The 22,448-nt window shown below is 47.9% G+C and overlaps 1 protein-coding gene and 1 long non-coding RNA gene across 6 annotated transcripts in view; one reads left to right on the top strand and one right to left on the bottom strand.

Annotated features, from left to right (window-relative positions):
* Positions 1-21,593, top strand: part of LOC144284823 (uncharacterized) — a 110,599-nt gene extending 89,006 nt beyond the window's left edge. The window contains exons 8-9 of one of the 3 annotated variants that reach the window (XR_013353252.1): positions 16,022-17,092; positions 20,286-21,593. This is a non-coding gene — a long non-coding RNA (uncharacterized LOC144284823). The remainder of the gene's footprint in view (positions 1-16,021; positions 17,093-20,285) is intronic. The other 2 variants (XR_013353260.1, XR_013353262.1) reach the window with 2 other exon arrangements.
* LOC144284780 (cell adhesion molecule CEACAM1-like) lies at positions 1,705-18,443 on the bottom strand. Of its 3 annotated transcripts, XM_077849827.1 has the most exons (9): positions 18,283-18,443; positions 17,113-17,472; positions 13,148-13,426; positions 12,300-12,554; positions 10,814-11,089; positions 6,101-6,227; positions 5,334-5,386; positions 4,616-4,647; positions 1,705-3,566 (listed from the first exon to the last, which is right to left on the bottom strand). In XM_077849827.1, the coding sequence occupies exons 1-9, from the start codon at positions 18,344-18,346 to the stop codon at positions 3,447-3,449; spliced, it is 1,566 nt and encodes a 521-aa protein (XP_077705953.1). In that variant the 5' UTR covers positions 18,347-18,443; the 3' UTR covers positions 1,705-3,446. The 3 variants fall into 3 exon arrangements, with proteins under 3 accessions (XP_077705953.1, XP_077705964.1, XP_077705971.1); XM_077849838.1 differs by lacking the exon at positions 5,334-5,386; XM_077849845.1 differs by lacking the exon at positions 13,148-13,426.
* Positions 21,594-22,448: the final 855 nt, after the last annotated feature.

Genomic DNA, 22,448 nt, shown 5'->3' with positions numbered 1-22,448 from the left:
TGGGGTCAGGGTGGGAGGCAATATAAATGAGGAGGAATTTCAGAAGGTGTTTGGATGTGAGCTCAGGAGTTCTGGGAAGTAGTAAGGCTAGAGATACAGATGTAGGAGCCATCTGCAGAGAGGTCATTGAAGCTGTGGAAGACAGTGGTGCAGGAAGTATTCAGTCCAGGTGTCACTACTAAATCTGATGTGGGGTGCAATGCATAGGTCAATGGGTGGAAGGAAGAGAATGTCCAAGAAGGAAAAGTTGTCCATGGTTTTAGATGTTGTAAAAGTGAACAACGTGAGGATGGTGAAAATATCTTTGAATTGGGCCGAGGATGGATACTGACTTCATGCTGCATCTGGCAGTCTCAAGCACAGAGGCAGCGCTGCAGAGAGGCCAGGAGAAACCAGGTGATGAGGATGGGGGCACTCAGCACACATGTTTCTATGGCTTGGAAGTGAAGGAAATGAGAGAATAGGCTAATACTTAGTAGGATTAATAAATGAAGGTATTCAGTTTAGAAGAGATCTAACCCCCACGAGGGCAGGAAAAAAAAAAAACTGGGGACAAGGAAGAGATAGAAGGTGCTAGAGAGGGGAGTGGTCTGTGTTACTGGACCTGTGGAGGCTTTGTGAGCCAGAGCTGTGCTGCTGCGTCTGATTCACGGGAGCCACCTGTGCAGGAAGTGTCCTTTGTCTATAATAAACAAGCCCAGAGATCTTTTACTCATGAAATCCTCTTCTGTCCCAGAAGAAAATAGTCATTTTCTTCCAAGTAGGTTGAAACTATGGCCTGTTGTTTCTAGATAGACTCACTTTGTTAATAGGCATGCAAATGACTTTAACTTTCTTTCTTTCTTTCTTCTTTTCTTTCTTTCTTTCTTTTTCTTTCTTCCTTTCTTTCTTTCTTTTTTTCTTTCTTTCTTTCTCTTTCTTTCTTTCTTTCTTTCTTTCTTTCTTTCTCTTTCTTTCTTTTTCTCTTTCTTCCTTCCTTCCTTCCTTCCTTCCTTCCTTCTTTCCTTCCTTCCTTCCTTCCTTCCTTCCTTCCTTCCTTCCTTCCTTCCTTTTCTTTCTTTCTTTCTTCTTTCTTTCTTTCTTTCTTTCTTTCTTTCTTTCTTTCTTTCTTCTTTCTTTCTTTCTTTCTTTCTTTCTTTCTTTTTCCTCTTTCTTTCTTTCTTTCTTTCTTTCTTTCTTTCTTTCTTTCTTTCTGATTTCATTTATTTATTCATGAGAGATGCACAGAGAGAGGCAGAGACACAGGCAGAGGGAGAAGCCAGCTCCATGCAGGAAGCCTGATGTAGAACCTTATCCTGGGTCTCCAGGATCATGCCCTGGGCTGAAGGCGGCCCTAAACTGCTGAGCCATCTGGCCTGCCCTTCAACTAACTTTCTGATCACTGGGTTAAATATCTGTAGACTTAGGCTTACTGTGACTTCCAGTTCAGCCAGTTCTCTTTCTTCTGCCTGTAAAGAAGATATTGTCTGAAGTAGTACCAACCGGGGGCACCTGGGTGGCTCAGTGGTTGAGCATCTGTCTTTGGCTCATGTCATGATCCTAGGGTCCTGGGATGGAGTCCCACATCAGGCTCCCCAGGGGGAGTCTGCTTCTCCCTCTGCTAATGTCTCTGCCTCTCTCTCTCTGTGTCTCTCATGAATAAATAAATAAAATATTTAAATAAAGTAAAATAAAATAAAGTAACACCAACCACGAGGCAGTATATTCATGTCCACTTTAGAATTTTTATTATAAATATAGAGCAAATTTTACAAATAATTCAGAAATGGCCCAAGCTAGGCAAAATTAAATAACACAGAATAGCATGGATGAGAGGAAGTATATATTACTGTGTCAGGGTTAGAAAACCCTGGAAAGAGGTACCTGAGTACAGAAAATCCCCAACTCACCCTCTTTGAGGGGCTCTTAGACACAGCATGACATCAAATAATATAGAATAAAACTCTTCTCAGCAGCCCCAAAGAGTTTCTGTCTATGTAGAACGAGGCTAGGTGGGAAGTACATTGCCTCTCCTCCTCCTCTCCTACTCTTCCTTTCTATTCTGCACACTGGGGCTCATAGACCCCCATGGGAGAAAACATTTCAGAGGTGGTTCAAGAAGCCTCCAGCCCAGTTATTACCCTCCCCTGTTCCCTCACGGCTGTGGTTCCCTGAGAGCACCAGCACCAGGGTAGCTTTCTGGAGTGTAAGCAGTGTTAACAGGGGTGTGAGTGTGTTCCCCTCAGGGCACCCCCATTTCTCAAGGACCAATCACACCTTAGCAGAGGCCAGGTCTCCTGAGAAAGTGAGTGGGGCAGACACCATGCACAGTAGAGACATGGAAAGGGATGGTGGTTGAAGACTGGCCTGAGATGCTGGGAAACTGATTTGGACCCATTTCTAGCTACAAAAGAGGACAACTGCTGTTGCTGCTTCTTCATTTGGAACTCCTGGCCTAGAGGGCTAGAGGGATTTCTGGGGCTTCTTTTACCTAAGGCAGTCAGACTGGCTTACATAGCTACATAAAAAGAGCCCCTTTCACATAAACAAGCAGCTGCAGAACTAAAATGGCAGACTATCTCAGGGGGAAAAAAGCCAATGCATCAAGTTGTGCATTCTTAAAAATTATTTAAATAATCTCTGAAGGGACTGACTTCTTTCCCAAATTCTCTGCTGATTGTCTCTACTAAGAGCTGACTGCTTCCTGAAGCAGTAAGCCATCCTTCTGTGGGCATTTTCTTGAATAAAATCCCATAAAGTTATGAAACATACGGGCATTTTTTTGCACTTTATATTAGGAATCACCTGTGGGCCTCCACGAATAATTTTCTGAATTGCTTCTAGTGGGTTCTCTGAAAACAGGCTTGCCAAATGGCTTAGGTGGCTTTCTAGTTAAGCAGCAAAGTTTAGGCCCTGGTAGACAACTCTGACAGTGGACAAAGGTGTAGAATTTCCCAGTTCAGCATCCTCATTCAGCATATTTGTTTTCCTGTGCATGGTGGGATTCACACTGGACTTTGGAGAGATAGAAGCTTTTACTTTTACTTCTTTCTCTTCTTTTCTGGCACATGCATTTCAGTCGTGGATCAGGAACTGACTCTGAAGGTTATGGCAAATTCAAGTTAGACTCCAATAGGATAGGATGGGGGCAGGAAGGAATGACTGTGCTCTGAGTAGGTAAGGTTAAAACAAGAAAAGGAGGAGGGGTAGAGGTTGTGGCACATCTCAAGGTCTGCTTTGCCAAATTTCAATGACAAGGAAGGTTGGGTTCCCTAGGAATCCCAGATGTATCTTTCTATCTATTGACACTGAAGGGAAGGGCTGTGACTAGACATCCTGGAGGTATCTCCTTAGGAAGGGAAGTGGGGAAATAGGCTTCTTCCCCTTTTCTCTGAGGGTAAAGGGATCTCCTAGTGATAGGAACGAGAAGCTTGGAAAGAGTAGCACAGCCAGCAGGACAGGTTGCATTACTTCTTTTGTACTTCGGAATACACCGTTTCTGTGGCTGCTGGGGATGAGGAGGCTGAAGTTGATTTCTTTGGTTCCTGGACATTGAAGTTCAGGGAAGAATATGCAACTTCTTCAATCTGAAAGGTATGAGCTGTGTGGTTAGTTAAATCAGAGTCATAGGACAGACCCTCACCTGTGTGCTCTGATTCAGCACCATATCCTATCACCACTTGGAAACTTTTAGCTTTGGAGAAAGGCTTTTATTAGCCATGATTACTCTGTTTGCTAACATCCTGTTGAATGATCATTACAAGAGATAGGTTATAGTATTTATTCATACTGGAGTACAATGATACAGCAATGAGAATGGAGAATCTACAAATGCATAAAAGGACATGGATGAACCTCACAAAACAATTTTGAATGAAAGAAGCTAGATATACACAAGGATGTACTGTGTATTTCATTATGTAAGAACGTAAACAGACAAGTAACCTAGTGCAATGGAAGTCAGGATAGTGGTTACTCTTTGGAAGGAGGTAACTGGAGGGTTTTTTTGGGGGGTGGGGATGACATGTTTTCTTGACCTGGATGCCTTTTGTCTGTTCAACTCATGAAAATTTATACATTGTTAAAATATATTTATGTTTTAAGTACTTTTTCGTATATATGTATATTCTACTGAAAGGCTGAGAAAAATTTGGTAAAATTATCATAAAGTAAAGGAATCAAGACCTCAGAACTATTAGAAGGACATCATCATTTGTTGGTAAGAGCAGGGTCAGTAAAGGTGGAGAAAGGAGAATGATCTGGTGCCTTATGCTGGGCATTGTGCTGGGTGCTTTCCATTTGTTGTCTCATTTAATTCCTTCAACTTCTCTTACTTGGCAGCATGTCCATTTTACAAAGATGACAAAGCCATGGCTCAAAGAGCTTAAATTACTTGTCGAACATCACAGAGCTATTGAGAGTCACAGCCAGGATTTAAACCCAGGATGGTGTTAATTCCAAAGTCTACATTCTTGCAATGAGGTAGACTGAGGCAGTCATTAACCAGTACTCCTTTGTTGCTGCACTGAGAAATTTTGACCCAAACTTGATCCCATGTTTGTATTTTCAAGAATAACCCATTCTACACAGAAATATTTCCATGAGAAAATGAGCCATTGAAACTGGCTATGCTTACCTTGTTAGACAAATTGTCAGACTGGTCCTGACCTGGTGAAACAAAAGAAGAGTTACCAATCCATGAAAAGGCAAAGCTCTATGGCCTTAAAATAGGGACTAGGGGGTAAGAGTGGGGGTGGGGAGGTGGGTCCTAAGCTGTTGTGATTTCTAGCTGAAGGAGGTGGCAGTTAGTGGGAGGATGGATAAAGAAGTGGCCTGTGAATGCTTGAGGAATTCACTTTCCACAGAGTCTATGGTCCAAACCCTGGGCATTGGTACCAGAGGAGGCCTCAGTCCACTTCTGACAATTTCGTCTAGTCCACAAGGCTTTGATTTTTGCCCAGATATATTTCTCAGCAACAGGCTTCAGTGGCAAGGATGGACATTTAGGCCCACAGTACCCAGAGCACCACAAGACAGGGAAAGTCTCACCAAAGGAGAATGCCCACATCCATCACAGAGGCAGGAGGGAGGAAGTATAGGTGAGGAAATGGCTCCTGGAAACAGGTCCATCTTGCTCAGGCCTGCCTGGCCCAGGTGGAATGAATGTCTCTCTGAGGGGCATCTTTTGTGGCTAGAAAGGCATGAGGACCCTATGGCAACCTAAGGTTGGAAAATGGAGATCCCCCTCCAAAAATTCAGAAGGTAGGAAGTAGCTTGGGAATCCAGGATTCCCTGCTAGGGCAGGACACATGGTGGAACACACCAAGTCTCACTGGGATAGTGGCTTTACTTACTGTGATTGGAGGCTGAGGGTTTGTGCTCTGTGACATCACGCAGGTCACTTGCCCTAAATAAATATCAGACACTGTGACTGCTATTCCCAAGCACAGGATCTTTTGTTCCTTGAATTAGGAAGGACATTGTCAGCAGGCAATTCCTTGGGGCTCCTCAGTGTTCACTTATACGTTGTTGGTACTGCCTTTCCTCTTAGGGCCTCCTTCTTCAGTCTACTCATGATCTCCTCTAGGCTTTACTCCTTTCCTGTTTGCTGGGTGTTCACATTTGGGTCCAATGTTTATCAGTTACATCTGAGCCTACTTGTACCCTGACACCTTTCCCCTTTTATAGGCAGATGCTGGTTTTTGTCTCACTTTACTTATTTGCCCAAGAGGCTTTGGTTGTTTTTGCCTTTTCTTAGGTTCTCTTCCTGTCTTATCCCTCCCTCCTACTCCTGTCAAAAGAGCAAGCGACTCACTTTCTCCTGCTCTTTCTCTCATTTCCTCATTTGTTTCCTTCTGGGAACTTGGATTCACTGACTTGAGACAGAAACGTAATGAGATCTGTCCCTCTAAACCAGATGGAGACGGGAATAACCATGTCTGAGAGAGTGAGGTCCAGACAGCATGAAGAAGAGATCCACAGGAATTAGTGCTGAGAAGCAGGAGTTTAGAAAGAAAGAGGAGCAGATCCAGGTGCAAAGACTGGGGCAAAGTCTCCTTCCCTCTCCCAAGCATGGCAGTTAGTCTTGGAAAAAGTGGAACTGGAGGAAAGTTGATCATACCCGCCAGTTTTTCTGAAATACAGTAAGTACACCAGGGCTGCTATCACAGCAACCCCAGCCACAACTCCAATCACGATGCCGGCAATAGCCCCAGGTGGAAGGCCAGAACTTTGTTCTGTGGAATCATCTGTCATGGAAAGCAGAGAGAAAAATGAATGAAGGTGACATTATTTTATGGTGGGAGTCTCCTGGAGGACATCTCTGAACATGTAATAGTCTCTACTTGTTCCTTCAAGGAATACATTTTCTATGGGAAATTTGCTGTGAAGTGATTAGTTGACTTCAACCTTCAGTTTTTCTCTCTCAGTTTTTAGGCTGTTGATCAGATTTGCCTCAATACCATGTTGGTCTTTCTGCACTCAGATATTTTTGAAGGCTTTGGATATGTGAGAAGGGCTGATTGCCATTTTTCTATAACTTCCCACCTTTTCATGGTTACATGTTTTTCTGTGTGCCAGGCACAGCAGCCATGAATATGTGCCTCTCAAGTCTTCTGTGGTGAGGATTTAAGTGATGGAAGGCCCCTGGATACTGCATTCTGAATTCACCATCTCCTTTGTACAGAGACCACACTGCCCACAGACTCCCAGCAAGGATATGAAATAACCCTAACTCTGAGAAACTGTTTCCTCTCATGGGTGTCCTCCGAGGACCCCTTGCAAACACCCTCATAGAACTGCACTTCCATCTAAAACTTCTTTCTGGGATCCCTGGGTGGCGCAGCGGTTTGGCGCCTGCCTTTGGCCCAGGGCGTGATCCTGGAGACCCGGGATCGAATCCCACGTCGGGCTCCCGGTGCATGGAGCCTGCTTCTCCCTCTGCCTGTGTCTCTGCGCCTCTCTCTCTCTCTCTGTGTAACTATCATAAATAAATAAAAATTAAAAAAAATAAAATAAAACTTCTTTCTGTCACATCTATACCATGGTCTGAGGAACCGCCCAGGCTCCTCCCACTCCTGTCCTACTTTCCCTCACAGGCACTTTTCCCAATAAATAAATAAAGATTTTTCTCAATAAATATAAATAAATAAGTAATTCCACTTTGATTGCATCTCAGGGGATAAAAACTAACATACTAGGCTTGAAGCTTTGCATTCTATTCCCTTTTTTCCTTTCTCGTGTTCAGTCAATAACTATGTCCCAGTGGCTTTTTGTGTAATGCCTTCCACACCTGTATATAATACTGTTTCCATCTGTTTCTTTTTTATTTCTGTTGCTTTCACCAGCTAACTGAAGCCTGATGTATTAATGTTAGCTACTGTTATGGGGTATTTAATATGTACTAAGCTCTGGGGTAAATACTTCACATATATCTCATTCGATTCATATAATAACCCTTTCAGATAGACGTTATTTCCATTTTACAGATGAAAACAATTAGAGTAGTGAACAATTTACCCAAAGTCATATGGCCAGTAAAAGGTGGATCTGAGATTTGACTCTAGTACTACCCAACTTCATAGAAGCTAATGATAATAATAGTAATAATAGCAGCTAACACTTATGGAACATTTCATTTCCTCTGTGTGTAGCATTTTGCTGAGTTTAATTGATTATTACATTAAATCTTTAAAATGGTATCATGAAGCAGGTACTCTTATTACAATTTTCAGTTGAGGAATTTGAGGCTCAGAGAAGTTAAGAATCTTGTGCAAGAAATCTGTAATTGTAGGGCGCTTGGGTGGCTCAGTTGGTTAAGTATCTACCTTCAGCTCAGGTCATGATCCCAGGGTGCTGGGATCGAGTCCCACATCTGGCTCCTTGCTCCTGAAGGAGTCTGTTTCCCTCTGCCTCTCCTCACACTGCTCATGCTCTCTCACTCATTCTCTCTCTCAAATAAATAAATAAATAAAATCTTTTAAAAAAATCTGTGAGAAGATCTCAGATCAATAACCTAACTTTGTAATGAACTAGAAAAAGAAAAGCAAACTAAACCCAAACCTAACAGAAGGAAGAGAATAATACAGTGAGGATAAATAAAATAGTGAGTAGAAAAACAATAGAGAAAATCTTATGAAACCAAAAATTGACTCTTAAAAAAAGATGAATAAAATTGACAAATCTTTAACTTAAAAGATTAAAATTACTAAAATCAGAATTGAAAGTGGGAGAAATCACTATCAATTTTACAGAAATAATAAATATTAAAAAATAATAAATACTATAAAAGTACTATGAATAATTGTAGGCCAACAAATTGTATAACTAGAATGAAATGGATAACAAATTCCTAGAAACATAAAACCAACCAAGATGGAATCATGAAGAAATAGAAAACATTAAGAAACCTGTAACTAGTAAGGAGATTGAATCAATAAAAACATTCAACAGAAGTCAACATCCTTTCCTGATAAAACCCCTCAAAGTAAGAATAGAAGGAAACTGCCTCAATATAACGGCCATAGATGAAAAACCTACAGCCAACATCTTAATGTTAAAAGACCCAGTTTTTCCTCTAAGATCAGGAACAAGATAGAGATGTCTGTTTTTACCACTTTTATCCAGAATAGCATTGGAAGCCCTAGCCAGAGCAATAATTAGGCAAGAAAAAGAAATGAAAGGCATCCAGATTAGAAAGAAGGAAAATGATCTTTGTTCACAGATGACATAAACTTACACATAGAAAACACTAAAGATTCCACCCCCTCAAAAAATCCCTATAATAACTAATACATTCAGCAAAGTAGCAAGATACTAACTCGACATGCAAAATCAGTTAGAATTCTATACACTAACAATGAATAGTCCAAAAACGAAATTAAGAAAATTCTATTTACCACAGCATTGAAAAGAATAATATACTTAGGAACTAATTTAACTGAGGAGGTAAAAGACTTAGACGCTGAAAACTACAAAGGAATTGCTGAAAGAAATTAAAGACATAAATAAATGGAAAGACATTCCATGTTCATGGGTTGGAAGACTTAATATTGTTAAGATGATGGTATCACCCAAAGTGATCTGCAGATGCAGTGCAATCTTGGTCAAAATCCCAATGACATTTTTTGGGGGCAGAAATAGAGTAATCTATCCTCAAATTCATATGGAATGTCAAGGGATCCCAAATATCCAAAGCAATCTTAAGAAACAACAAAGGTGGAGGACTCTTATTTCCTGATTTCAAAATTTACTACAAAGCTACTGTAATCAAAACAGTGTGGTACTAGCATAAGACAAACAAATAGACCAATGAAATAGAATAGAGATCCCAGAAATAACCTTTACATACATGGTCATACCATTTTTGACAGGGGTGCCAAGACCATTCATAATGGAGAAAAGTCAGTCTTTTTAGCAAATGGATGTTGGGAAAACTGGATGTCCATGTAAAGGAACTGAATCCTTATTTAACACCATAGATAAAAATTTAACTCAATGTGGATCAGAGACCTACATGTAAGAGAACTATAAGAACTCATAGAAGAAAACACAGGATGAAGCTTCATGACTTTGGGTTTCGCGACGACTTCTTGGATATGAATCTAAAAGCAGAGGCAACAAAAGATAAATTGGGCTTCAGTTAAAATGAAAAGCTTTTGTATATCAAAGAGTACTATCAACAAAGTGAAAAGACAACCCACAGAGAGGGGGAAATATTTACAAATCATATATCCCATAAGGGTTAATATCCATAATAGAGAACTAAAACTCAACAACAAAAAACCTAATCAAAAATAGGCAGAGGACTTGAACAGACATTTTTCCAAAGAAGACATTCAGATGGCCAACAGGCACATGAAAAGATGCTCAACATCACTCACCATCAGGGAAATGCAAATAAAAACCCAATGAGATATCACCTCATGCCCCTTAGGATGGCTCTTATTAAAACAAAACAAAACAAAACAAAACAGAAAACAAGTGTTAGTAAGGATGTGGAGAAGCTGGAAGTTCCTTGCATTTGCTGGTGGGAGTACAAAATGGTGCAATTGCTGTAGAAATGGTACAGCGGAACATCAAAAAATTGAACAAAGAATTACCATTTGATGCAACATCTCCACTTCTGGGTCTCTGCCCCCAAAGGACTGAAAGTAGGTGTTTCAATAGATATTTGTACACCCATGTTTCTAGCATCATTATTTACAACAGCCAAAAGGTGGAAAAACCCAAAAGTCCATAGACAGATAAATGATAAGCAAAATGTGATACATACACACGAGGGAATAATCAGCCTTAAAAGAAGTGAGATTCTGACGCATACTACAACATGGATGAACCCTGAAGATCTTATGCTAAGTGAACAAATCCAGACACACACACAAAACAAATATTATTAGGATTCCACTTATACAAGGTACTTAGAATAGTCACAGTCATATGAGACAGCAAGTAGGTTGCTGGTTACTGGGCTTAGGGGCAGGAGTGTTTAATGGATGGTGGTGATGGTTGTGCAAAAATGCTAATATACTAATACCATTGAACTGTATACCTAAAATGGTTAAAATGATAAAACTTATATACATTTTACCACACAAAAAATGGTATCTGAGGAAAAAAGGAATCTTGTGGAAGGTCATACAGTAAATGCCAGACCTAATTAAGAAACTAAGTGTATTTGATTCAGAGACTTAGGTCTTCACCACACTCCCATTCTGTTTACTGAAATGGTCACTTGATTCTATTCTGCTCTTCTGCCCTCTGGGACTTCTATCCATTTTGCACACCACTGGTAATCTTCCCAGGAAGATGTAACATGGGGCAAGGTGTCATTTACCTTCCACATCCAGCCTTACAGGGTCACTTTTGTTGGAACTGACTGGGTTGGAGACCTCACACTGGTATTTCCCGGCATCCTCCTTCCTGACAGGGTCTATGGTGAGGGTGCTGTTGTCCTGGGACAGCTTCATTCTATCCGTGAGCGTTAGAATCTGGCCATTGAAGAACCACTGGATAGAGACCCCGGTGTTATTTGAGGAGCAGGTCAGGACCACAGAGTCATCTTTTGTGACTGTGGTGTTGCTGGCAGTGAGAAGGGGTTGGGACACTGGCTCTGTGGAGAAACAGAGGAGGTGACAGAATGAGAGTGGGGCCTGGGGCCACACTCCCTCTTTTGAGATCTGGGCCTCTCGGAGGGCCCCACGGAGCTCTGTCAAGGTGTCCCTGAGGATGGCCCGGCTGTCTGCAGAAGGATGAATGTCTTTGTTCAGGTGACAATCTAGAAGGGGAGGGCTGTCCCTCCCCTCCATCATGCATCTTCTCTACCTGGACATCTCTGTAGTATCGGCACCAGGAACCTCTTCTAAATCTACAGCATCCCCATCATCAGAGGGAATTTTATACCCAGTGGTTTTTGTGGGACCCTTTCCTGGAGCTTTCTGAAAAGATCAGGCCCCTTCTCTAGTATAATAGCTTTACATAGAAAGGGAAAGCATTTCTCTTTTGTGAAATAATTTATTAGAAAATGAGAATGGCCAAGCCAGTCTTTGTGGCTTTAGACGAGAAGTCCCAATCTAAAGGGTTTCTCAATCTGAGTAAGACTTTTACTTCCTGCCTGTGGATTGACTATTACAAGGAGGAAATCTTTAGAGTAGTGGTCACAGTTTTCACAGAAGGCTGGTATTCTTAGTTGTGGGTATAAATATGTACTTTGGCATTGCTCCTTCTGTGCCATGAAGGGACGTCATGGGGGCATCTACCTATTTTGCAGTTGGGCACCATTATGCAGTGTTTTCCTCAGTGGTGGATTACATGTGCTGGGGTCACACAGTGTTAGAGAACTGGGAGACTGCAGAGCCAGGACACAATCAGGGGGTTTGAGTTAGGGCTCATTCTTTCCCATTTCCCAGTGGCTTCACCACAAGGAGGCTCTGGTACAACTGGTGGGATAGTTTGGCCAGATTGAAGACAGGCTTCTCCTGGACCTTCTCCATATGTTTCTGTCCTACCACAGATGACAGCAGAACAGTCAGTCATAGGGCGAGCCAGGAACAAAAGGACCTTCTTTCTCCCTTTGTGAGTCCCTCCACCACATGGGGCTTCCTGGGGCTAACAGACCCTCTCCCCACATTCCAGGCTGGACCCACAGGGCCATGAATCAGAGAGCAAGGGGAGGAGGTGCAGACATGTAATGGAAGAGTTGAGAGACAGTTCTGGGATATGCTTGTGGCAAGAAACTGGGAAAGAACTTCTAGATTCTATTCTGAAAGGCAGACAGACCTTCACCACAGTGCTCAGTGCAGATGCTCCAGGGATGCACTTACCAGAGACTGTGATAGTCTTGACTGTGGTCTTATTGAGGCGGGTGGCATTGTTATAGACGGAGCAGGTATAGGATCCACTATTTTTCGCAGTGATGTTGGGGATAAAGAGCTCCTGTGTGGATGGCTGGGGCCTCCCATTGATAAGCCAAGAATACTGTGCAGGTGGGTTAGAAGCTGTGCGGCAGGAGAGACTGAGGTTTGCCCCTAGACGGTAATAGGAGTCTGGGGGGGAAATGGTGGGTGTGTCCGGGCCATCTGGAGCAAACAGAATAAAGCCACAGGTGATGTAATCCCAGGGAAGCGGAAGCTCCTGCCTGTATAAGGGCCACAGTGTCCCTCTGGGTCCCAACCTTGTTTTAAAAAGTCCCAACCAGGGTGCCTGGGTGGCTCAGTCAGTTAAGCATCTGCCTTTGGCTCAGGTCATGATCCCAGGGTTTTGAGATCAAGCCCCGTGTGGTGCTCCCTGCTCAACAGGGAGTCTGCTTCTCCTTCTACCCTTCCCCACTGCTCAATTAGTCTCTCTCTCTCAAATAAATAAAATTAAATTAAAAAAACAGAATGATAAAATGTCCCAACCAGAAGCCCCCTGTGTTCACTGAGCCTGGATCTGAGACATGAAGCTGTTTCCCCTCCCAGGCTGCTGACCCTCTCAGGAAGGAGCAGCTCATCCCCTCCTACTCTTGTTTAGGCTGAGCCTGCCCAAATTCGCAGGACAAGAAGCCATGGCCAGGCTGGGTGTCCAGCTGAGGGTCATGGACATGGACCCCAGAAGGAGGGATGTGGCTTGGCCTTTGGCTGTGTGGACTTGAGCTGGCAGCCCGGGCCAGGTAGGAACGGAAATTACTCACAGAGAACATTCAGGGTGAATGGGTCACTACGATCAGCACTCACTGGGTTCCGAGTTTCACACTCATAGGGTCCTGTGTCATTCCTTGTGACACCATGTACAGTGAGAGTCCTGTTGTCCAGGGACAGCTCCAGCCTGGGACTGTCCGGGAGGCTCTTACTGTTTACTGACCACAGGCAGCTTGTGCTCTGAGTCTGAGATTCACACGTTAACACTACAGAATCCACATTCTCCACGGGGTTGGAGTTGTTGCTTGTGATGCTGGGTTTGTGTAACTCCGCTGTGCAGACAACAGAGAGAACATTGCCCTGTGTGGTATCTGTGATTCCTCGGCAGACATCTTTAATCAGAGTTGGCATCTCTCACCTCTCAGCCAACCTGAATCCTTCAAAGAATAAGGCAGGTATATATCTCAAGACAAATGTGAGAGGATCTGAGCGCTCAGAGAACACAGGCCCCCACTCTGTATCCGAGAGCAAGCATGGGCTTTCTAGGGTCAAATAGGCATCAGGGTTTGGTTGTAGAAGACACAGAACAGATCTCTCCTGGTTCTTCCCTGACCAACTGACCATCAGACCAACTTGAAAGTGCAGGTGCTGAGGCCTTTTTTCCGGTACGGACCTACACCAGTCTACCTACAGCACTCAGGCTTCAGGCCTCGAAGTAGGGCATCTGCCAGGTGTTCCATGGTGAGTGAAAAGAGACAATGACTCCACACAGGGTGGAGCAGAGTCAAGGGTAGAAATGATCCAGAAATGAGTGAGGGGGATGGGCAGGGCAGGGCTGGCTTTGGCAGAGAACTATGTGCTCTGCCCTCAGTCTTTAAAGTTTCTTTTCCCACTGCAGAGGCCAGTGAGGACCATGCTAGTCTCTCCGGAAATACAAATGGATGTTTTCAAATGCAGAAGGGGTGACTGGTAGTGGGGTGTCTGGGTGGCTCATTAGGTTAAGTGTCGGCCTTTGGCTCAGGTCATGATCCCAGGGTCCTGGGAAGGAGTCCTACATTAGGCTCCCTGCTCAGTGGGCAGTCTGCTTCCCCTACTACTCCTCTCCCTTGCTCCTGTTCTGTTTGTCTCCTGCTCTCTAAATAAATAAGTAAATAAATAAATAAATAAATAAAATCTTTTTTTAAAAAGGAAAGGGTGACTTGTGGGAGGAGGCTGGGTCAGGTTGGGTGTATCTGCCCTTGTGGGTCATTTGTAAACACAGTTGTAAGATAGAAATTTAAGAAATTAAATTGTGTACATTTGTGAAAATCAGCATTAATACCCGAGAAACCTAAGACCAGTTTCTGGAGGAGTATCTCTCTAGAGAGCACTATACGCTGTAGACCAAGTTCTGCAGTCCAACCAGGATCACATTATGATCGAAGGAAGGTGTTATAGTGGGTTTGAAATTAGTGGCTCCCTGGTTAGAGAAAAACATAGGAGTTCTGTTAAGAAAGAGAATTAATTGGGGGTAAAGTCTGAGGTGCCTCAGTTATTATATAAAGGGAGGAATGATACCAAATTAGTAGAAATGCATTATGTTAGCAAATTTAGGAAAGAAAGTCCCTGCCAACAATTTCTACAGACAGGACAACTGGGACATGCAACTGAGTGCTTGCATGTAGCTTTCTTTTGACCTCAGGAAACACAAGTTTGATCAAATGTATCCAAATTGGGCAGCATCTGTTTGAAAAGACAGTGACTGATGGATCTCACCGAGTGAGAGGATCCCACCCTATGGTAAAGGTGGCCTCAGAAGCACCTGTGTGTGTGTGTGTGTGTGTGTGTAATATAGGCAGTGAAGCAGCCAGAAGGTATAGGGTGTGGCCAGTCCCATGGTGGGAAGGCAGGGGAACCACTGGTAAGGAAGAATTTTACCTGGATGATGTTGTGAGTCAGGAGTAAAAGGCAGGAAATGACCCATGAGCTTTTGGGGATTGAGGATCTGCAGAGGTCTGCGTTAGACTCCCTGGATGAGTCACGTAGAGAGTAGATCAAGGGATCACATGTCCCTGTCAGGTGTGTTCCACTTGTTAGCATCACGGAGGGAAAGAGCCCTGGATGAGGGCACAGTGAAAGCTCATTCTCCTGGTGACCTGGGCAAGCTGGCTCCTCACGGAACCTAGCAGACACTGCTGCTCTGATTTCTGTGTCCTCCAGGCAATAGCCTGGGAGGGTGGGCCTGGTCACAGGGCTTAGCAGAAGAATCCAGGGAAGGCTTAAGGGTTGAGGGAGCTACACAGAGCAGGACTAGTCCCAGCTGAAGAGGAGGAGGAGGAGAGGGAGGAAGATGAAGGACATGGAAGGAACAGGGAGCCAGAAATGTCCCAGGCTGTGAGCAGGGGGGGTTACAAGTGACTTCAAAGACTCCAGGCAGGAGAGCTAACAGCTGACCCAGGGGCAGGGCCAGGGCACCCCTGCAAATCCTCCCATGGCTGAGCAACACCACAGGCATCAGGAGACTCTTCTCTGGGAGTGGCCTCAGGGGCTGCTGGTCAGAGGGACAGAACATGGCTCTCAGCCCCTGGATGGACAGGGAACAGGTGTGGCCAGGACCTCCTAGGACTCTGCATCCAGGGTCCAGACTCTGAAGAGATTGGGAATCATTCATTCATTCCTTTCCTCCTTCATGAAAGAGCAATTGAGATGTTGGGCCCTGTGCGGGTTCAGGGTACATGGTCAGGAGGAGAGGGCGGAGTCCTTTCCCTTACACGCCCGTGGGATCACACCAACACATCGGGAAACAGTGAGTCCAGGTCCAGTGCAGGAGCTGTGGATCGGCCACTGAGGGGAGGCCTGGGCATTCCCCGCACTGACTCTGATCGTTGATGAAGGTAATTTAGTTCTTGAGTAAAACCATGAATTCTCCATTTGCTCTCCCTTCCCAGACCAGAAAACCTGCCTTGAGCTGTGGATCCCTAAGAAGAAAGATCTGATCCACCAGCTGGTCTCAGGGTCCAAGATGCCTAATAAGGCCCCCTGGGTGGAGGAGGAGGAGATGGGGCCGTGGCTGCAGACAGACCCTGTGGGATTTTGATCTGTCTGCTGCTCTGGTCTGTGTGACTCTGATTCAGTGTCTGCATCGCCCTCTGCCTCCATTTCCCCTCAATCAAAATCAAGTAATGGCTTTTGATTAGCTGTGTTCTCTGTCATTAACCTGAAATCTTTCACAATTACCTGACCTAAGGCTGGCTATAGAGGAGCTGCCCAAATAAACATCTGTTATTTGCCTCCATGAGACACAGCTCCCTGGGCTGGATCCTAAGTGCAGGAGTTACTACCAGGAGCATCTTCTCTCCTCTTCCTCTCTGGGGGTGCTGACCTTCTTCTAGGGTCTCCTGTCCTCCAGGGCGCTCAGACAGTGTCTCAGGAACCTTGCCTATCACTGCTTTCTGCCCCACTTCTCAGGTGAGGGACCAGGCTCTGCCCCTCCCCAGATGCTGAGCCCTGGCGGGTGACCCGCTCAGGAACCTCAGGACTCAGGCACCAGGAGATCATTGCTCCCAGTCAGCCCTGCCAGGAAGCCAAAACCCAAGCCTAGCACAGACTCCCCTAGCTTGGTCACAGGAGTCAGAAGTCCTAAAACGGGTCTAGACAGGAGCTTTCTGGCCTGAGCTTCTCTTGAGGATCCCAGGAGACCCCTTAGGCCTGGTGCTAACTGAGCCCCACTCGGTCTTTCTCAGAGTCATGATCACAGGGAGGAGCTCCAGGGGCTGGATGAATCTGTCTCCCTTTGCTGAGTTACACCTGTCAGGCTTGTTCTCTTTGCAGGGAATGTCTGCTGGGTTGGAATCCAGGAGTCAAATTCTGATCTTTGGAAATGTGTCTCCACTGTGTGTCCTGCACTAAATACTTGAACCACTCACTACACGGACATAAAGCAGAGAGGGATGAAGGCCCAGTGCAGGCCTGTGAATCCTGTGTGTGTGAAGTAGAATTCCCCCCAGCCGACACCAGAGGTGAGAGAGGAATTACTCACGGAATACTTGGAGCTGTCCACGTACTAGTGCAGTTTCAAATTTTTGGTTTATGATTTGTAGGATGTAGGATCCAGTGTCGTTCAGGGTGATGTTCTGGAATAGCAGGGATCCGTTGGGGTATATTGTCTCTCTGCCGCTGTATGCAGGCCCCGGGGTAGTGATTTTGGTGTCTATTACATATAATAGAATTTTATGGGTCGGCAATACAGTTTCCCCTTTGAACCAGGTAAGGCTTGCTGTATCCCCAGGCAGATTGAGGACCCGCAGAAGAGCATCCTTCCCTTCAGCAGCATTGGGAGGCACGGACTCCACAGTGACTTGGGCAGTGGTGGGCGGGTTCCAGAAGGCTAAGAGTGAGACTAGGAGGAAAGAGACGGATCAGTGTTTGGACCTGTGTTTTGGGATAGAGAGCTGGGGCCCTGGACATGGAGCAGATTCTAATCCCCCAGCTTCTTGGTGTGGGTGTGTAAACATGCACACATACCTGGGTGACTGTTTATGTCTCCTGCTGGTCAAAGTCAGTGGAATGATTATGCTAATTCCTGGCCTCTGAAGGTAATTTCCTCTGTTTTGAATGCTCTCCCTCAGATGTCTGTGGCTCGGACTGCCCTCAGATACCTGCTCACACTCAGGGGTTCTTGGGAGAAGCCTGTCCTGACCACCTCCTTGACGACCTTCTGTCTTAATGTCCTGACCTTTCCCTGCTCTGTTCCCTTCAGGGGGCTTGTCCTTACCTGACATGACTTTCTAGATGTCTCTGCGGGTCTGTCTTCCTCCCAGAGAAGTGAGCTCAGGGAGCAGGGACTGGTCTGCTCTGTGCTGTCCCCCGGGGTGGCCCGGCTGCAAATACCAGGGCTGAGCGTCCCCAGGGCCCTCTGAGTCTGGCGCTTATCGGTCAGGACCCCAGGGTGGTGGCAAGGCCAGGGTTTAGGATCCCTGGGTGTGGTTCCCGTCAGGTTGCAAAACTGAGTCCCCGGTGAGGAGGCCCTTGGGACCCAGCCCCTCACTCCCCACTTGCAGATCCCGAGGCCGCCCCGTCGCTGAGCCGGCTCCCCCGCCCCGCCCGCCGCCCCGTCCCCCGCGGAGCCCCGTCCGCCCCCCCAGGCCCCAGGCCCCAGGCCGCCGCTCCCCCGGTCCTCCCGCCCCTCCCAGGGGATCGGCCCCCTCACCGGCCAGCAGGAGCTCCTGCCAGGGGCCGCGCCCTGCTCGGGGAGAGGCCGAGGGGGGCTCCATGGTGCCCGCTGCCCGCTCCGTCCGGCCGGGGTGAGAGCAGCTGCCGCCGCGCAGACGCTCGGGCCCCGCGGTCCGCCCGACAGCGCCGCGTCCTTCCCCCTCCGCGCGGGGCCGCCTCTGGGGGCGGGGCCGGGTCACGCGGGCCGGGCGGGGGCTCGCCGGCCCCCCTCCCCGACGGCAGGTCCCGGGGTTCCCTTCCTCTGTCCCCGTGGGGGTCCCCGCAGCTGCTGAGGCCTCCGGTCTTCAGCGGGGATTTCCCGGCAGACGCGAGCGCGCGCACACGGCCTGCTTGGCCCGAGCACGAGCCCGGGGCGTCGGGTCCGGGGCGCGCCCCGCAGCTGGGGGCGAGGTGCAGGGTCCGCGCCCCCACAGCCCTCCCTCCTGGCCCTGGGGCTTCCCCCTGCAGAGCGGGAGCCCGCGGCCGCCTCCAGAGCCTGTCCCGGGACGTCACCCCCACCGGGCCTGGGGATCACCTGGGGAACGTCATCAAGACTGCGGAGGCCCAGGTGACCCCTGGACAGGCTGCTTTAGCAGATGCGCAGCCAGGCTGAGACCCCGGGACGTGGCGCCGGGGCCGCCTCTGCTCTGCGCCCACGGAGGGAGGGTCCGCAGATCCTGCGGAAAAGCAGATCTGACTCGGCAGGTGTGGTGTGGACCCCGGAGCCTGCATCTAACCAGCTCCCAGGGGACGCGGATCCTCCTGGCCCGGGGGGCAGGCTTTGAAGAGCCGGGCTGAGGGGGACTCGGCTCCCTGAGAGGGTGACCCTTGTCCCTTCCCTCAGTGGCCTGTGCTGTGTCCTGGCCTTGAGTCTGTGGGCACCACACACACAGCCCAGGGTCCCCAGGTCCAGGGGATCGTTTCCCTTGGTAACAGAGAAGCCCAGCTGGGCCCGGGTCTCCCCAGTGATCTCACCTGCTCTGGGGAGGATGGATTTCCTCCTGGCAGCAAGGTCACAGAGAGGACTCTGGGGGTGAGAAAGGGGTATGCTGGGTGATGACTGGTGAGGGACAGTGTCCATCCCTGGGTGTCAGCAGCCTGGCTCCTGGTTCCAAGGACAGAGACCCTGGACCAGGTGTCTGAGTAGCTCAGTTCCCAGGTGTGAAGAAGACTTCCTGCACGTCCTGGGAAGAGATAATGATTGGGTCACTTGAGGGTCCCTGTATCCCAAGGGAAGGTTTTGGGGAGACCCTCCCTCTCAGGATTTGGCTGAACTGTGGCCCAGAGATTGTCCACTCGCTCCTGGGTGTCCTGGGTAGCTCAGGAGCACATGTCATCTGCCTGGGGAACCCTCCTGTGTTCACCCTGGTTCTCTCGTGGGTGTAGTCAGGCAAGCAATAGGGAGGTACATAGGGACTGCTGACAAATTGGGTGCTCTTAGGGCCCTAGACAGAGCAGGCACGTGGGAGGGACCTGAGGGTCTGTTGGAGAAAGGGATGGAAATCAGGCTCCTCTTCCACCTCCTTAGCCAAGTCAGCTTTAGGGTTTGGTTTCCTGGATGTTGTCTGCATGTTCCTATGTCATCCCCTGGAGGCACTGCCGGGGACTGCATCTGGGATGCTGACCAGGCTCCAAAGGATGTGAGTGGCCCTGAGCCCTGGGCAGAGGTGAGGACTGGTTAGCCTGGGTCCTGGTCCCTGTGGGTCCTAGACTGCCTGAGTCCATCCCAGGGCAGGGTGAGCCTGGGGTGAGGACAGGCACTGTCCAGAAGAGTCCTGATCATGTGTCAGGAGAATTATCCACTCAAGGATGTGCTTCACAGGAGGATCTATCAATCCTGAAGATTTCAATGAAAGAGCTAGCAGGCGTCTCTTGAGACTTTGGAGAAACCATAGCTGCCTGGGAGGCTGGACACTACAATGCCCTGTCTCCCCATCACAGCTCAGGTGATGGAGGGACTGCCTCCAAGTTGTCTGTGTTCCTGTCTGTCCTCCTGTCTAGGCCTCCCCCACAGAAATCGGGAACTGGAACAGAGACTCAGCTGAGGGATCCCAGGGCTGCCTCTGGAGAGGGGAGGAGACCCTCAGCCCCTGAAAACAAAGGCAGAATCCGGATTCTCCTGTGTCACCTGCGTGGGAACATCCCCTGCTCCCCAGGACTCCTTGGCCTCTGAGAAATCTTTAGGGAGACATAGCAGGTGTCCCCACAGACCAGAGGCCCTCAGGATGAGGAGTTGCCACCTGACCTCCCCTGGTGGTAAGCCCACCTGGGGTGTGATCTAGAATTTGTGCCAGGTCAGATCTCTGAGAGAAGAGAATGGACACACAGGCTGCCCACCCAGGCCCTCTGGGGAGAGGACTCATTCACAAGATGGAGATGGGAGGGAATGTCAATGTTCTGGAATGAATAGATGTCTGGCCTGTAACTACAGGAGGCCCCTGTCCTCTCTCCTGAATCTAGGAGGGGTAGAGGCCCCACAGCCTCGAACACACTATCTTGGGCACCTGCTCGCCTCCCCTCATCTTGATTCCCTGTGTCTATAGGGAACAGACTCTGAGCCCAGTTATTGCCTGGGGGAGCGTGCTTCCATTGTGTGGTTTCCCTCTTGCATTTAGAGAGTATTTACGGGGTAACTGTGACATGTCTGGCCTTGGGCTGAGTCCAGGGAACTGCACAGACAACAGGACAGAATTGGGCCCTGGACTCCTGGGGTTTATCCTGTAACAGGACCACAGGCACTTAGGAGTCAATTATAGTTGAGAGAAGGGCCAGGAAGAGAAAGAGTCTGGTGAGTCTGGAGCATGGAAGGGGTCTCAGCTGATGGAGGGTCAAATGGAGAATCCTGGGAAAGTGATCTTTTGGCCGAAGCAGGAAGCATGAGTGGACTTTCACCCCTGGAAGGACAGAGTTTGTGGAGGGATGAGCTGCCCATAGAGGAACCAGTCTCAGCGGCAGAGGCCTGGCTGGCCAGAGGGGCTGACTAGTGCTTTGGGGGGAGCCTGGGGGCCAGGAGGATGGTGACTGCATTAGGCTGAGGAGAGTCAGCCTGCTGGGCTGTGGGCACCCTGAAGAAGTCTCCGGCCTGCGGGGGGAGCTCTTCCCCCATCTGGTGGACATGGGGGGAAGTGTGGAAGGCAGAGTCCTGTGCCAAGCCATTCTGAATGTCTTTCAAGGTCCATCTGTAGGCATTTCACATGCATCACATATCATGTTCATGCTCCATCATATTCCAGCTCTGTGAGTCCCAGTGTCTGTTACTATAAGTACATTGTCCCTGCCTCTTCCCTCAATAAAATGTCATGAAACTCAGATTTCTAGGAATGTGTATCAATGTGTGTTGTCTCTAGGAAGTTACACTGCGTGTGCCCTTCGGCAGCAGTGGTGTGTGGCTGGAATGCTAGGTGGTGGGTCTGTGGGGAGAAGAAGGAGGAGCAGGCTGCTGAGTGTGTCAGGAGGAGAAGGTCTGTGTCAAGAGGGCAGAGGGAGGAGGATGGACAAGTCAACTTTCTTCTAACTCCCAGGACCCGGCGTCAGCACAGAGTCCTTGACCCTGGGAACACATAGCACCACACACCTCTCTGTTTCCCTGGGTGAGATGGAAGCTGCTTCCCTCCTGTTCTTCAGGACCTGGGCCTCCTGGGCCTCCTGGGCCTCACAATGCTGAGATGGCTTCACATTCACAGTCTCACCAGCACCTAGGAGGACCCCACATTGAGGCCCATGTTCCCCACCCCCCCATCCCTGGCGTTTCTGTCCTATGCTGCTTGAGCCTCTGTGGCTAGCCTTGGCCAGGGGCCCCACCTGCTTCTGTTCCAGGCAGCTGCTCCTGTGGTGCTGGCCCCTCACGATCTCTGGGCCCACTAGCTGTCATTTGTGAGGGAAGAGGGGTGAAGCTGAGATCAGGTTCTCCCAGGTGCTGGACACCCTGGGGAGATGTGTCAGTGGAACCATTACTGTAGCTCCCGGTAGAAGTATTCCTCCCTTTGGAACTAACACTTCTGGGTCAGCAGCACATAATGTCACAGGGACAGGAAACAGTTTGCTAGTGGACCCCGAGAGGTATAGTGAGCGGTGTCACTCCCATTTCTTTCTTTCTTTCTTTCTTTCTTTCTTTCTTTCTTTCTTTCTTTCTTTCTTTCTTTCTTTCTTCTTTCTTTCTTTCTT

This window comes from Canis aureus, chromosome 1, assembly GCF_053574225.1.
Source record: "Canis aureus isolate CA01 chromosome 1, VMU_Caureus_v.1.0, whole genome shotgun sequence".
Taxonomy (NCBI): Eukaryota; Metazoa; Chordata; class Mammalia; order Carnivora; family Canidae; genus Canis; species Canis aureus.
Note: the sequence above shows the minus strand (reverse complement) of the source record. Positions and strands in the feature narration are given on the sequence as shown.